The 16472-nt window shown below is 41.9% G+C and overlaps 1 protein-coding gene across 7 annotated transcripts in view; it reads right to left on the bottom strand.

Annotated features, from left to right (window-relative positions):
• LOC127035685 (cyclic AMP-dependent transcription factor ATF-7) overlaps positions 1-16472 on the bottom strand; it is a 113975-nt gene that overhangs the window by 72464 nt on the left and 25039 nt on the right. For 5 of the 7 annotated variants that reach the window (XR_007769900.1, XM_050925915.1, XM_050925914.1 and 2 more), the window contains one exon: positions 7471-7539. Coding sequence is in view for 6 of the 7 variants with exons in the window: in XM_050925915.1 (XP_050781872.1) it covers positions 7471-7518 (48 nt within the window). In the remaining variant the exon portion in view is untranslated. Of the gene's footprint in view, positions 1-7470; positions 7540-8174; positions 8242-15451; positions 15515-16472 lie in introns of those variants that run through there. The other 2 variants (XM_050925916.1, XM_050925919.1) reach the window with 2 other exon arrangements.

Genomic DNA, 16472 nt, shown 5'->3' with positions numbered 1-16472 from the left:
TAAGTGTAAGTATGTGTCAATATCGATACAGAAAAAGGTGGAATTGTTGTAGAAATAGAAACTGGAAAAGGGCACAGTGGTACGCTGTTCTGTTTATTCACCTCGGCAAGACAAAAATAAAAAGAGACCCGCTCACTCAGGGCCGGCTCCAGCTTTTTTGCCATCCCAAGCGGTGAAGCAGGGGGCTGGGGAGGAGAGGAGATAAAGCCGATTGGCGGCACTTTGGCAGCAGCTCAATTGTGCCGCTCCATTCTTTGGCAGCAATTCAGCGGTGGGTCCTTTGCTCCCTCTTCGGCGACACTTCAGCAGCAGCTCAAAGAGGAAGAGAGGGACTGAGAGACCCGCTGCCGAAGACCCGGACGTGCCGCTCCTTTCCATTGGGCGCCCCAAGCACCTGCTTCCTCCACTGGTGCCTGAAGCCGGCCCTGTGCTCACTACAATACTGTGTTGACCTCCCATGGTTCAGCAGATTCTCTGGTTTGGCAAAGGTCAGGTCCTGAGGGTGCCAGACAAGAGGTTCAACCTGTAATTGAATGCTGCTGTGCGCTGTGCACACATGCTTGATTAACGGATTGGGGCCAGTTGCACAGAAGCCTTATTGATGAGCCCAGGCACATACAATCTTCACCATGAGGAGCATTTCTCTCAGATTTTATTCTATCCACTGCTGCCGATGGAGAAGATATTCTCTGACTGCACTCTACTACCACAGGTCTGCCCCCAGACCCCCAGTTAAATACTAAAGTAAAAAAACAAACAGAGGAAATTAATATGCAAAACACTTCATTGTTCAGGCTTCCCCCCCACCACCACAATACCTAACACAATCCCAGCACTGGAAAATTAAGCCATCTACTAGTATTTACTCTCTTCCTACATGATCCTGTGTACAGCAGCCCTAACTGCTTCACAATGGAGTTTTTTTCCTGTATAGTTCATCTTAAGATTTCCCTACACTGGGAATTTCCAGCCACTGATGTACCCGCACCAGTACAAACCCTACTGTAGGCAGGCAAAACCGTTCTTTGCATTAGGGCAGTTCGCCCCCTACTCAGAATTGGGATAAGCTGTGCCGGTACAGACAGTAGTTTACGCTGTCTACAGAGATGGCTTATACCAGTGGCTGTCGTGGTGGCACAACTGCCAGGGCAGGCAAGGCTTTAGCACTCCACATATTCTATGCCAGTGGAAATTCTGAAGCATGGAGGGGACAACTGGCCACTGGAAAGCCTCAGAGAGAGAGAAAGAGAGAGAGAGAGAGAGAGAGAAGAGAACCTTTTTTCTCTTTACTATCAGAGCTTGTACAACAGGAATAATCTATATTCATTTGTATTATACAGGCGATAAAACACACCTTAGCTTCAGTTCCACATTTAGCCAATCACAGACACCATTTGTTGCCTCGTATATTACAAAGCAATAGAGATTTAAGGGATAATGGTCATAGCGGCAGAGTATACAAAGCAATAAACTGCTTTGGAGGATGGTTAAATGCCAAGCGATGCTGCAGCTTCAATGCCATAAACATTATTTCTATTATATGACAAGATAAGAGGATACAATAAGCCACAAAGAAGAAAAATCATTTTCCTGCCCTCATGAAAGTTCTGGGCTTCTAGTTTCTTGGACTTTCCAGGGACATCACCTCAATGAAATGGGCTTCGAAAGGAATAAATTCTTAAATTAAGGGTGGGTTTAAGACCCAAATGATTGTTTGAGGAAATGGCTTGTATAAAAGTTATGTGATGAGATTCTGTAAGTGATGTGTCACTTAAAAATGAAATGTTCTGTTTTTTTGGGGGTGGTAACTGGCCGAAGTCCTCTTCCTTGTAGATTATATTCAACATGATTGCATCTCCATTAAAACAGCTCTCTAGTTTAGGCAACTGTTATGGATGAAGCATATTAATAATGACGTTCTTTCCATAAGAAAACTTCATTAAAAAAAAAAATCGAAAAAAAATGTGCAACCCTCACAGATAGCATTATAAAGCAGGTGGAATTAGAGGGAAGTATATTCCATTATCTCTCTCACACACACACACACACACACACACACACACACACACACACACCATTTCACACCAGTCAGTCAATGATTCAATTCCACTTTCAATCCCGAATCTTGGAAGTGCTTTTAAGAGGTAGCTAAGTATTTTTACATAAGGGGAAAACAGGCACAGAAACTAAGTGACTTGCCTCAGGTCACAGTAAATCAGTGGCAGAATTCTGAACAGAATCCATGCCTTCCTCTCAGACCTTTGTCCTAGATGCCTAAGATGCTTAAACCTGGTAAAATCCTACCTTTTATTAGGGAGTCAGTGCTGTATCATTATACATTTTTAGTTAATACCTCTCCATTGTAATGACAACATTAAAGTTTATTGCTAACATTTAGTTCCAAAGGGTGTAGTTAATCACAGAGAGTGTATTTTAAACAGGATTAGAAGACTATTTTAATAATCATTAGCTACAGCATGACACCTTCCCCAACAGGACCTTTTGGATCTGTTTCACATTACATACAACAAAAGCCTTACTCAAGGCACAGTTTTGCATCTACTATAACCAATACAGAAACTAACATGCTTCTTTATTTTCTTTATTTCCTTCAGAGAGAGTGTTGCAGCCAAGGGACACATTCTTGTTTGCCAAAAAGAGGAGCTGTTGAACAATGAGGGAGGGAGTAAGTGGGGGGTGGGGTGGAGAGAGAGAGAGTAATCTGTCCTCTTAAAATAAATAAATAAATAAATAAATAAATAAAACAAACTGCACACCACACCAGATAAACGACCTTCAGCAGAATCTTTTTTAAAACGTATATGCAGCACATTTAGAACTCAGCTGGGTCACATCAGACTCACTGTTGGGAAGTAATCATGTACAGAATCCAAAAATAGCAGCCATTAAAGACCTAGCAACCAAAACATGTTTACATACCCACTGCAAGCTCACTAGTTTTGATTATATGGTGAGTATAGAAAGATCTTCTAATCTATTTTAGGTATCCACTCCCCCTCACCTTCCCTTATCACAGCATTTTTCTAATTTCTATACAGAACCAGTGGAGGGGAAGGGAAAACTAGCAAGAAAGGAAGTAAAGCGAGACGCTGGCCACAACCACATAGGAAAAGAAGAGCCAACTGACAACTCATATAAGGAAGTCATGGACTTCTCCCTTTAGCAAAAATGTGTGTGTGACTGGCTTCATAACAGTTGTTCCAAGTCTGCTTTTCAGAGCTATTTGAATTGTTCTGCTTTCTCCTTTTCCCTCTTCTCCTGGGCTCACATGCTCTTTAATGCAGTGTTTCCAAACGGTGGCTCACTGAAGAGCATAAATGAGTTCTGAATTGCAAATAAAACCAGGAAACGTGCGTGTGTGTGAGATAGATAAATAGATAGGTGGAGGTGAATGGTGTCAGCTTATTTGCTATTCCTGAATGGTGGGCAGAGCCCACCTGCAGCTAAGGGCCCACCCCAGGTTGATCAGACATCCCAGTATTAGGGGCTTTGTCTTATATATGCAACTATACTACCCCCAAATGCTCCAATTTTTTATGCTTGCTATCTCATCACCCTCACAGCCTCAGTTGAGGAATGGGTCAAAGAACGAAAGATCAACTGATTCCATGGGACAAAAAAATAATAAAAAAACCCCACCGCACCACAAACAAAACAAAACAAAACAAAACCTACACACACAACCCAAGAATGGGAGCATGATTCTAAGATTTAAAACAAGGGAAAAGAATGGGACACGTGAACAGAGAACTCCTGGCAGCACCTACCGCCCTGCAAAGAAGTTCAAGGAGTCAAAGGACACTACCCAAAGGAACTCCGACCAGCTATGCAAGATAGTCACATATAGGGGCCCCACAATCACTGAGGCTCCCTCAAGCTTCCCCTCTCTGGTCTGACAGAGAGAGTTTTGCACAATGTTCGGGGGGGTGATGAGGCAAACTCATGGCTTTTGGGGATCACAGATGGGGTGTGTACATAGGAAAAGATGTGGGGGTAAAGTGCAGCTGGGGGGGCTCTGGAGGAGCCAGAAAAAGAGGCTGTAACCTGGCACACTGCAGGTAAGTACATCAGGGTCTCTGACAGGTGCCTGATCGACAGCCCTGCAGACTGATGTTTAGAAAGTATGCACTGCGGCAAGAAAAGCTTCATCTTCCAATGTCCCTCACCCCTGACCTGAAGGGACAGTCCTCCAGAGTGGAGAGAAGAGCCCTCCCCTACATTCATCCATCCAATCCTTGGCCTCTGCTGAAACTGGCAATAAAGGGACAGGCACGGTCATACTGTGATGGTAACTTCTATAACCTTTCTATTGGGAGCCGGACTGAGACTTATTTCATATAGGATATTGAATGTAGTTATTAGTGTCAATATTTTGAGTTGCAAGTTCTTTGGGGGCAGGAATTGTCTCTATTTCCTTGGAAAAGGTCTAGTTAGTGCAATAATGTAAGCAATATCATATTAATAGAATCTTGGACCCATGTTTTCAAACTTAAAGTTGGGCATCAAAATAAAAAGTAGCCTGATTTTCAAATGGTGCTTTCCCCCTACAGCTCCCACTGATTACATCAGGAGTTGTAGGTGCTCAGGATCTTTGAAAGGCTGGGCCATTTACCTAGCTGCCTATACAAAGATTTAGGCCAACTACATTTGGGAACAGTGGTCCCAATTCTTAGGCAACTTGGGGACAAATTCACCCATGGAATAAGTGGGTGCAATTATAATGGAAGCCACAGTTGAATTGACCCTCTATATTTGAGCACATGTTTACCTGAAGAAACCCCTGTCAAAGGTCAGGGTCTGGCGCCAGAAATGGCAGCACATGCCATCAGAATTTGACCAGTGTAAACAATCTCCCTAAAAGGGATGGTCCCCCAGTTTCTACTATAAAAATCAAGTTATTAAAAGCTACCAACCACGCTTACATACACCTGGGGAAGTAGAAGCCTGCTGACTCTGTATTTCCTTGTTTGCAGTGACAAAAAAAGGTTGTCAATGGCGAAATTAACTTCAGCTGACATTCTGCCTCCCTAAATGCATTCAAAGTTGGATATTGACCTCCACATCCGGTCCCAGACTGTTGTCTACGGTTTCTCTGTGTTATTGAATAGCTGCATTCCACTGCAGAGATGGCTGCATTTTAGTGGTGAACGCCATGCTTAGAGTTTGTAAAAGGCTTTAAAACCTTCAGGGTAAAGTGCACAACTGAAAATAATTAAAGGATTGGAAAACATGCCATACAGTGAAAGAAAGAGTCATGAACTCGATCTATTTAGCTTAACACAAAGATGACTTGGTCAGAGTCTAGATGCATCTACATTGGGAACAGCAAGAAAAAAAAAGGGCTCTTTAATCTAGCTGAGAAATATATAAACGAGAGCCAATGGCTAGAAGTTGAAATGGACAAGTTTAAACTAGACATAAGGAGCACATTTTTAATAACGAGGGTAATTAACCATTGGAACAACTTACAAAAGGCTATGGTGGATTTATCATCACTGGAAATTTTTCAGTCAAGATTGGATGTTTTTCTAAAAGATATTCTCTAGTTCAAACAGAATTAAATTCAGAGAAGTCCTATGGCTTGTGTTATACACATGGTCAGACAACATGATCACAGTGGTCCCTTCTAGGCTTATAGTGTATGCATCTGTCTGTCGCGCAGGGGCTGTCTACTACTGTGTCTGTACAGCAGCCAGTGCAATGGGGCTGCATTCTTGATTGGCCCTTAGGCACTGCTGTAATAATAAATAAATAATATTGGTGTAAAGTTAATATTTCAACATTAAAAATCAAGAACTGACAGAATTACACACAAGGAGGAGGAGGATTCTCCTTGAACAATGAAAGAAGAAAAAAAAGCAGCCACCCTTATAGCTCATTTGGGCGGGTTTTTTACAAATTATTTAAATAAAAGTTTTAGGTTGCCTCAGTTGCTTACAAATCTGATTTTAGAGTTATATAACTGAAGTCTTCATGTCAGTGATCAGATACAATTTATGACGATTTGCACAATTTCAGGAACAAAAGGAAAGATCAAACAAGTTACAAAATCAAGTCCACATAAAGGCAGGATAAAAAAAATGCATTCGATTAGACTGATACTATACATGTTCTTCAGCAAAAGAGAGACTCAGCAATTGCATATTTTTTCAAAAAGCCAAAAGTAGTTGGTTAGTGGATTAGATTTTTCCACTATACAAAGTAGCTGTACCAAATCATCATCATGTTGTCTTAAAGCACATGCCTCAAGGGTAAAGAATTATGCCTTTTAATGTTCATCATGAAACACCCGAAGAGGCATTAATTTTTTTTTTTTAAACGTAAATTATGCTGTGGGGATTCATCCAGGGAATTTGTTATGGCTCTTAAGTGTGTCAATTATAATAGTTTGGCAACCCATTTCCCTGACGGTGACCATTAGGTAACAAAGTGGATATGAATCACTGAAGATCTGGTTAAAAGCCACAAACCATTTAGGGGCATGCCTGTTCCCCCCTTCTGAAATTTCTGCACCATAACACATAGGCTTTTAATTCATTAGCCAACAGTAACTGCGGTAAGGAATTTTTGTTGGATTTTACCAAGTCCCCTCTGGAATGGCTCAATAGTTCATATGTTTTGGTTTTTAAAGGAAAACTGAAAGTTGCCTAGATAGTATGGCAACCAGCACTACAAAGGATCACGAGGCTTTAATGTTTTAATGAAGGGAAAGCGACACTGTCTGTTCTTAGAGGTTTGTTTTGCATTAAGTTAGACTTCAGGGAAGCACTAAGGGGGTGGGGGTGGGATTGTCATGGATATTTACGAGCTCAGGCACAAAAGTCTACTCACCTGTTCTTTATCACATGAAAAGACGTACTTTACTCACTCATAAAACAAACACACACACACCCCAACCACTCAACCCAGGCGAGTGAGCAAAAAAAAAAAAAAAAAAAAAAAGTTTTGCAAAGCTGCAACTAACACCAGCAGGTAACCTATGGAGGATTTTTTTTTTGGGGGGGAGCTCAAAATAGAATCTAGCAGTTTGGGGTTCACATAGCAGCAAACCATCAACTGTCACATTCTTAGCTGCCTTACAGAATATGCTATCACAGCTAACTCATCCTGACAGAGAAGGAATATCTGTCCTTTGGTTAAATAGCCTTGAATGAACGTATGTAACACTATCAGAAAACATTAACTGGAGATCAGCGTGTTTTTTCTGGGCTGTGTGGGTCTTATGAAAGACACCAGCAGAATAACAATATGGCACAAAGCAAGGCAGATTTCATTACTTTGTAGTGCCTGCACTTGCTCATAACTTGGATTTACACACTGCAAATCCTCTGATCTGATTACCTCCAGTGATCATGTAAAATGCTGGCTTTAAACTCTTTGCCTCAGTGATAAAAACAGACACTTTGATTCACAACAACACATTCACAATAAAGTATACCGTAAAAGTACCTGTCCACAGCCAGGGGCATTGCACACAAACGGCCTGTCGTCTCCCATATTTCATATAGCTGGGCAAAGCTGAGGAGAAAGGAAAGAGGGATGGAAATTGTTAAATAACTTAAAAAATTCAAATATCAGGAGCAGACAATTACATTCCTTTAAAGAGCGTAAGACTGCTGATATGAGGAAGAAGGGGGTTTCTGTGCCCCTAGATTACATATACAGAAGAAGGAATTCATCCAGTCTGAGTTAAATGCTTAATTAACATGACGCAGTAATTTTTGCATTTGCAAAGAGGAAATTTTGTCTAGTAGTTAAAAGAGGAGTCATGACAGCCGAGTCTCATGGTCAGGATAAGGGATATGCAGTCAGCACTCCAGGGTTCCATTCCTGGTTCTTTCATGGCCTGGCATTTCTGCTCTCTCCATCTTAGGGTATGTCTACACTGCAGGTTGGGCATGGGTAGACAGACACGGTAGCTCTGCTCAAATAAGTGCACTGAAAATAGCAGTGTAGCCAGGGATAGCACAGGCTGTCACTCGGGCTAGCCACATGAGTACAAACCTGCCTGGACCCCCTGGCTATCTCAAGCTGCCTTCCCGTGCTAGTGCACGTCTGTCTACCCGCACTGGGAAGAACTCTCCCAACTGCAGTGTAAACATACCCTCCGTATCCACCCCAAACCCCCATCTGGAATTGGCGACTGTACCTACATGTCTCACAGTAGGACTGTGAGAAATAAAACATCTGCAAAAACACTCCTGTATCCTCAGATGGAAGGTACTAGAGAAAAGCGAAGTATTAATCCAACGGTTTGTATACTATATTAAAAATCAATGACGAAAATAAAGCATGTACACACACACAGTGTAACGTTCTACAGAAAAACGTGCTACCCAGAAGCAGTTAGATAAATCGCGTCTGCTCTACATACAAGTTATATTTTCAATAGGAGAGAACTAAAATTTGTCATTTAATTAATTAAGGGATTATAGGAGTGGTGCTCCATTTTACAAGGCAATAATCTGGCTCCCTAGTGGGTAAACTACATGGCTGATGGCAAGGGTAGTTTATCACAGATTATAGCCAAGGATAACAAAGCACTCTGTCCTATTATGCTACAAGTGAAGCTATTCTTATTAATAAAAAATAAGAGTAAATAAAGTAACCCCCACCACCTCAAATTCTAGAAATAATAGTTCCATCCACCCATTGATATTTTTATAGCTGGATTTTAAAAAGCTATAATAAAGAAAATGTTATCTCTTCAGGGGGTTTACTGTGTGAACGTGTGCTGACTGTTCATGCTGCTTCCAGCCTCTCTCTCCGAGTTACGCTCTTGGCTGTAGAAAGTAGACATGCATCACTGGAGCCAAGAACAGAAATGGAACCAGAATGCAGCTAAAATTAGTTCATAAAAAAATACACCCTTTTTGTTTAGATTTTAAAATTTCTGACCATGTAAAAACACCTCAGTAGCACTGAGAGGGTGGAGAGTGTTATTTTTAGGAACTATATGGAAAGTACTCTAGTGGTGCAACAAAACAAGACGTGGAGGGTATGTGGGAGAAGTTTTCATTTTAATGGGAGCTAAAGATGGCTTAGGGGTGTAAAGTAATAGCATATCTGAAAGGAATGATGAGATGTGGAGCTTTTCCCTTCCCTAGAGGGCTTGATCAAATCTGGCCCAGATTGGTGCCGGCTAAAAACTGTTCCCTGTTTAGCAGCCTGTGTGAAGTGAGTGGATTGCAATTCTGCTCGTTCTAAAGGGTATCTACAAAGTCTGCTATCACAATTTGGACTATGTTTAGATTTATTAAGCAAATGAACTCTAGGCCCTACATAAACACGAGAAAACAATCGGTAAATAGCCTCCAAACAAAAATATAACGGACTAGCAACAAGGGTGCTTCATAATTTGCACATAAACGAGGATAACCACAAATATTAATCCCCTTCTCCCCACCCCCACCCCTTCCAGAAAACTCAGGAAGTTAAATGGGTCTTGCAGAGTGCACTGAAGGTTAGTTAACAAGCTCAAAAGATCCTAGAGGAAGCAGATTGGCTTGGGATTTTGTTTGTGGTTGGGGAAGGAGAACAGTTCCAATGGCAATGGTCCCTCACGGAAAATGCCCTGCTAGCAATCCCTCCCTCAGAAACCACAGGATTGTCAGCTCAGAGGCTTCTGCTGATCAGAAAAAACCCATGGGAGACTCATCTGGGATGCAAACTGTTTAAGACTTTATCCATCATCAACAACATCTTAAATTGTACCTGTAAATCAATATAGATCCTGGAGCATCATCATAGCACGAAGCAGGAGTTTTCTCATGGATCTGAAGATTATGGCCTAGAGAGCTCCTGACAGTGATCTAATCTCAAAATGGCAAAGACATGGCAGATAACAGCAAGAAGAGTATCTATAATATGTCAAAAGCCTCAACAAGTACAGATTGGGGAGGGGGGAGGGAAACACATCAGTCTCGGCCACATCTGTCTAAGATTCCAACTCAGACCCCAAATTGTTAACTTGAGAAACCAAAAGGTGAGTGCACGCCCTCTAATCAAGGGGGCTGATCTCCACCACTTCTTTTAGTTTCTAACCAGAGTCTACAAACATCACCACAATCTTCCTCTAGACCAACAATCTTCAGACAGCTAGCCCTCATTCTAGACCTAATCTCATTCAGGCATTGGGGGAAAAAATTACTCCTATGCATCAGATGACACCACAAAATAGAGATATAGATGTGGTGTTTTCAGTATGTTGTTGTTAGCAGGGTAAGTCCATGCTTCTTCAATAACTAACGTACACAAAGCCTTCAAACAGGAGGAATGACAAGGTCAAATGCCACAGTAATGTGCATGTCTGCACCATGCCCATTCACTCAAAACAACTCTCTGCAATCTAGAAAGAAAAGAGCAAAGTGACCAGACAAACTCCATTAGCCCCAGCTAAGGGCCAGAACCATCTCCCCAGAACCTTGTGGTAGGCTGTACCAAAGGAAGCAGATGGATCTAAAAGACCCAACATGGTGAATTTATCTTTGATTTCTTCCTTTAGATGGATAATGCAACTGATGCTGTTTCTGTACCATAACCAGATCAGAAATCTAACTGGACTGAAGGAAAAGTTAAGACTCCCTCCAAATCCTGCTAGAATTGCTTTGTCACCACCTTTCCCAAAAGAAGGTAAAGTTTGAAACAGGATGGTAATTTGGCAGGACTATCAGTATCAAGAGATGGTATACTAAGACAAGACCTAACAATTGCCTATTCAAAGGAAGCTGGTACCCTGTTCTCCCAAAAGGATGTGATGGTATTCACCAAGCACAGTCCCAGTATATCCCCAGCTGGTTTTTACCAACCAGGAAAGTCATAGGTCCAACATGCAGTCCAAAGACTCCTCAGTACCTCCAGACATAAGGTCAGCAACCATTTCAGTGTGGTGTATGGACTCAACCCAAAACTGTGCATCAGGTACTCCAGATTTCTAATCCCTGGTTAGACAATAACTTGTGCGGTCTTTGACAAGTTGATTCCCATCTTCATGCCTCAGTTTCTCCATTAGTAAAAGAAGATAACCACCCCTCGTTTCACAGAGTGTAACAATTAATGTTTAAACATCACTTTGAAGATGTAAACTGCTATGATTGCAAAGTCTTCAAAACTGTTAATCTCAGTACCAAGGATTGTATGCCTACGGAGACTATGGCCCCCTCTCAGAGAGCCAGGGGTTAGGTACACTGGTGAAGCTGTGTACGAGGGGAGATTGCATTGTCAAGACAGCCATGGGGAGCGAAGTCCTCTCTCAGTCCAGTGGTGAATTTCATCAGCAATTTTAAACAGCAATGGTTTAACAGCTCCAAAACCTGAAGAAAGAGCAATCATGTTGTGATAATAGGAGAATGGATGAAAGGTGGCATTAGTTATTTTTTAAAGTTTTGCAAAAATCCACCTTAAAAAAGGTGAAGACGGTTATGAAGTTAAAACTAATAGTTTGGGGTTTTAAATGGAGCTGCACGGTGTACTTAGCTAGGAGGAGAAGTGATTTTATTTTTTCTAATAAAGTCTACTAAATTTGCAGGAGAATAAAAAGGGCTACTCTAATTTACAAGGCTAAAATCCTCACTTTTCCTTAATTCATGTAATGTCAGACATCTGTCACTTAAACAGCTTACTTCCTCCACCAATATTTAAGATTTTGAGTCTCTCTTCATTTGGTATTTATACTTCCAGTTCACATAAAAGCTGTTTAAGACATGAAAAAAAAAAAAGGATCAGCAGACACTCTTGTGGCTTTGATAAAACTAATCAAAACTGGAGGGGAACCAATGTATTTCAGGTTCCCTCTTCCCCTCCGACACTTCTGACAGTGTAACAAGAGGCTCTGTTTAAAAATTTGAAGACTTGTGCACTATGAGAATTGCAGTTAACTGATCTTGCAAGATATCAGGAGGATATTCATTTTGTCCCTCAAAAACTATTAACTGCTCACTCACTAAGAATAATAACCTGCATGTGAATACATGTACAGAGATTTATATCACGTTTAGTCAGGATAAATTGCTTCAATAAACTCTATTCTTAAGAAAAGGCAGAATAAGCAGATTATTGGATACTGGGAGAACAGCATTTTTATTCCTTTTCCCACAGCCCCAGGACCATATTTTGCTGTTTTGATTATTTTTAGCATGTTTGAAAAACGACATAAAGCAAAGAATTAGATTATTGAATTTTTCTTTAAAATCCTGTCAGTGCACTTCTGAAGAGCATCTACCACCTCATGGAAAGTTCTGATTACTCCACCACTACCCCCCCGCACACATACTGCAGCCCTTGTCCCAAAACTCTTTCCCTTGTGCCCCCATGTCACCTCCAACCCACTTTCCCAAACATCCAGGTTCTTATTGCCACCAGCTGCCTTCAACACTTGTAGTTTTCAGGGCTGGGTGGTGAAATTACGACACTTATCCACTGCACTCAACCCCCATCACCATGCAGTACAGCCATCCTGAAGTGCAGCACTCATTGCACAGTTCTCCAAACGGGAAGGCTGAGTATGATAACAGGACATACGCAAATCTGAGATTGTACCATTCCCCACCCCACCCCTTTGCTCTTTCTGTTTCCCAATAAATGGATTTTTTTTTCTTTGAAAACATTATTATTGCATAAAATAAAAGATACCTTAGCCCAGGAAAGCAATAGGCACTGCAAGTCAGGGTATCATACGCAGCAAAACACAGATTCCAACTAACATTGGAACCACTGCACTGCACTTCACTCCCATGCAGGGCACCAGACATTACTAGTGGCTTTCATCCTCAAACTGCTCCCTCAAGGCATCCCTAACCCTTGCAGCCTTGTGCTGGGCCCCTCTAACAGCCCTGCTCTCTGGCTGTTCAAATTCAGCCCCCAGGTGTTGAACCTCCGAGTTCCATGCCTGAGTGAATCTTTCACCCTTCCCTTTACAAATGTTATGGAGGATACAGCACACAGATATACCGCGGGGATGCTGTTATCGGCCAGGTCCAGCTTCCCATACAGAGAGCACCAGCAGCTCTTTAAATGGCCAAAAGCACACTCCACAGTCATTCTGCACCGGCTCAGCCTGTTGTTGAACCGCTCCTTGCTGCTGACAAGGCTCCATGTGTAGGGTTTCATGAGCCACGGCATTGAAGGGTAAGCAGGGTCTCTAAGGATCACAGTGGGCATTTCGACTTCCCCTACGGTGATCTTCTGGTCTGTGGAAAAGTCCTGGCTTGCAGCTTCCTGAATAGGCCAGTGTTCCGAAAGATGCATGCACCTTTCCGAGCCAGCCTGCGTTAGTGTCAATGAAACGCCCACGGTGATCCACAAGCGCCTGGAGAACCATAGAGAAATAGCCCTTCCAATTAATGTACTCGGAGGCTAGGTGGGCTGGTGCCGGAATTGGAATACGCATCCCATCTATCGCCCCTCCACAGTTAGGGAAACCCATTTGTGCAAAGCCAGACACAATGTCATGCAGATTACCCAGAGTCCAGAGTTACAGTTCTTCTGAGCAGGATGCAATTAATGGTCCTGCAAACTTGCATCAACATAATTCCAATGGTCAACTTCCCCACTCCAAACTGGTTAGCGACCGATCAGTAGCTGTCTGGATTTGCCAGCTTCCAGATCCAATAGCAACCCACTTCTCCACTGGCAGGGCAGCTCTCAATCTCATGTCCTTGCGCCACAGGGTGGGGGCGAGCTCGACACACAGTCCCACGAAAGGGGCTTTTCTCATCCAAAAGTTCTGCGGCCACTGCTCGTCATCTCAGACTTGCATGATAATGTGATCCCACCCACTTCCCACAGACCAAAAGGGAAGACAGGGCACACAGTACAAAAAAACGTTGAAAGATGGCACCAATGGTGGACCGAAGCAGACAGATTGCTGGGATGCGAACTGATGCATCAAAGGGGTGGGACAGGACCCAGAATGCCCTGCACCCCCTGCGTCTTCCCACAAGCCACAGCACCAGAATGGGAAGAGGTGCTCTGTGGGATAGCTGCCCACAATGTACCGCTCCCAATGCCGCAAATGTGGCCACACCAGTGCGCTTGCAGCTGTCAGTGTGGACAGACTGCAGTGCTTCCCCTATTGCGCTCTACGAAGACTGGTTTAACTCAAAGCGCACTACATTTGCGAGTGTAGCCATGCCCTGAGAAAAAGTTTCTGCTTCCAGAGCCTGTATATTTTCTTATTCCCATCCCTCTCACCCTTCAGTAATATATGAAAACAAGAGTTTTGTTTCTGAGTTTTTCTGTTTCTTAAAGGTGTTTATTCCCCCAACTTAAGTCAACAACTTAATACCATCATCACTTCCAGATCAAGACCATTACAGTGTCACAAAAAGATTTATGAGTCCTCCCAAGAGGAGTGTAGACAATAGTATAACACCTCACCCTTCTCTAGCATGATTTATCCAAGAAATTCAAAGTTTGCAAAAATCAATGCCGAATGCTGGACATTTTTTCTGTGAAATATATGGCTCTCCATTCTTAGGGACTGTTTGTTATTTCTGATACCGAGATGAGTGAGGAAAAATCATTTTAAATGGCTTTTGAACATGCCAGAAGGCCATGTGATCCATTAAATATCAGGCTTACACAAAAGATGTGTGTTTCTGATAATATTGACCATGAGCCAGGCACTTTCCAAACAGAAATAAGGCACAACCCCTACACCCAGGAACTTACACTTGAGAACTATTCCAAGCTCTGCCACTGACTTGCTCTGTGACCTCGGGCAAGTCACTTCCTACCATGTGTCTCAGTTTCTCCAGCTATAAAGTGGAAATGATGCTTGCCCACCTTTGTAAGCACTTTGAGAATTGTGCATAAGTAGTATTAACACTGCATTAATGACTTTTTCACATTATATAATAAAGTTAGATTTGGCTCCACAAAGAAGTTTAACAAAGCAAAACCTTCTCTAATTTAAACTAATGACTCAGACTCCTTGCACATTAAACACATTAGAGCAAAAAATAAACACCAAGGATACTGCATCACAAAGTGCACTCTGCTCATGTATTTGATAGGCGTAAAATGAAAATTCAATATGGCAAGCAATAAAGTAATATATTTTGTGAATAATGAAGGCTTATTAAACAAAGACCTCCGAAACATTCATATTACATTTTCAGGAATTTCAGGATAGACCATTGGGGGTTTTGGAAGAATTATTAGGTTTGTGGATTAGTAGAGTGAGAATTAGCAAGACACTACTATATTTAGATTTTCCAAAAAGTCAGAGTAGGAGTGTAAATGTTTTGGTGCAGGAACATCTATTTTGTCCGTCTGCACACCACTTACCATGCTTTATTACTTAATACACTATAATTCAGTCACGAGGCCCAACCAAAATATGCTTGCAGAACATCTTACCAGAAGCGCTGGGAACTAGAAAAATTCAACCAAATCAAAGTATCAGATCGAGAATCACAATAGGACATACCTATAACACAACACAGACTTGCTTTGGAATTGGATCACTTTTGAAGCATTTGAGATCCCACACCTGAAAATGTATAGTGGAACAAACACCACAAGAACCTATGAGAGGGCCTTGGAAGGAAGAAAGTCACTCCCATAAGTGACATTAACAGTTCTAAAGGCTTTGATATAGGTTGACAGGAGCTAAACGATCTCTCATGCTTAGCACTTTTGTAGTAGTTTATATCTTCAAAGCACTTTAAAAGTAGCAACACCCACCTGAGGAATGTGTTCTACCATTTGAAGGAATATGTCTAAACTAGGATACAAAGGTATATTTAAAAAAAATGCTAGCTAAAACATTTTAACTAATGTTTGAAAACTAGTGTAGACAGGGCAAGCTATATGGTAACACGTTACCTGGCTGCGATAAATCCTAGGGTAGACAAGCCCTTATTGGGGGAGGGGGAAAAGGTGGAGAGGTTACGAGTTTTGCCCAAGGAATTAGAATTCTAAGGATCCTGACTCCCGGTCCTGTGCTCAGGTCCCCTCTATTTACAGAGTACAGTATACTGTAATGTACACTTTATCTCCCAGTTCTCCTGAACAAGGGAAGACGTAGGTCTTTTTAAACACAGCTGCAGCTAGCAGTAGTTGGCTCTAGACCATTCTTCTCATTGTTCATCTCTTCTATATTTCAGGGCACACTAATGATGTAAATCAATCTAAGTTACGCTAGTTCAGTTATTTAAATTACATAACGGAAGTCGACACAGCTTGGGTCGACTTATGACTAAATCGACACCACTGCATCGACTGCAGCAGTGCTCATTTAGCCAGTAGTGTAGACATGGCCACTGACTGCTACATCAATAAAAACTTTTAGGTGGGGGTTAAGTAAAGTTACATAGGTCCGAGAACAAACTACACGGGTTTTTCAGATGTCTGCTTTGCTTCCTATGTTGCTTCAGAGGTTGTTGTGTTAATTGTTTTTGCTCCAAAGAAAAGAAATCATAGAATATCAGAGTTGCAATGGATCTCAG

The sequence above is a fragment of the Gopherus flavomarginatus genome, chromosome 16 (assembly GCF_025201925.1).
Source record: "Gopherus flavomarginatus isolate rGopFla2 chromosome 16, rGopFla2.mat.asm, whole genome shotgun sequence".
Taxonomy (NCBI): domain Eukaryota; kingdom Metazoa; phylum Chordata; order Testudines; family Testudinidae; genus Gopherus; species Gopherus flavomarginatus.
This window is presented reverse-complemented; position numbering and strand designations above follow the sequence as displayed.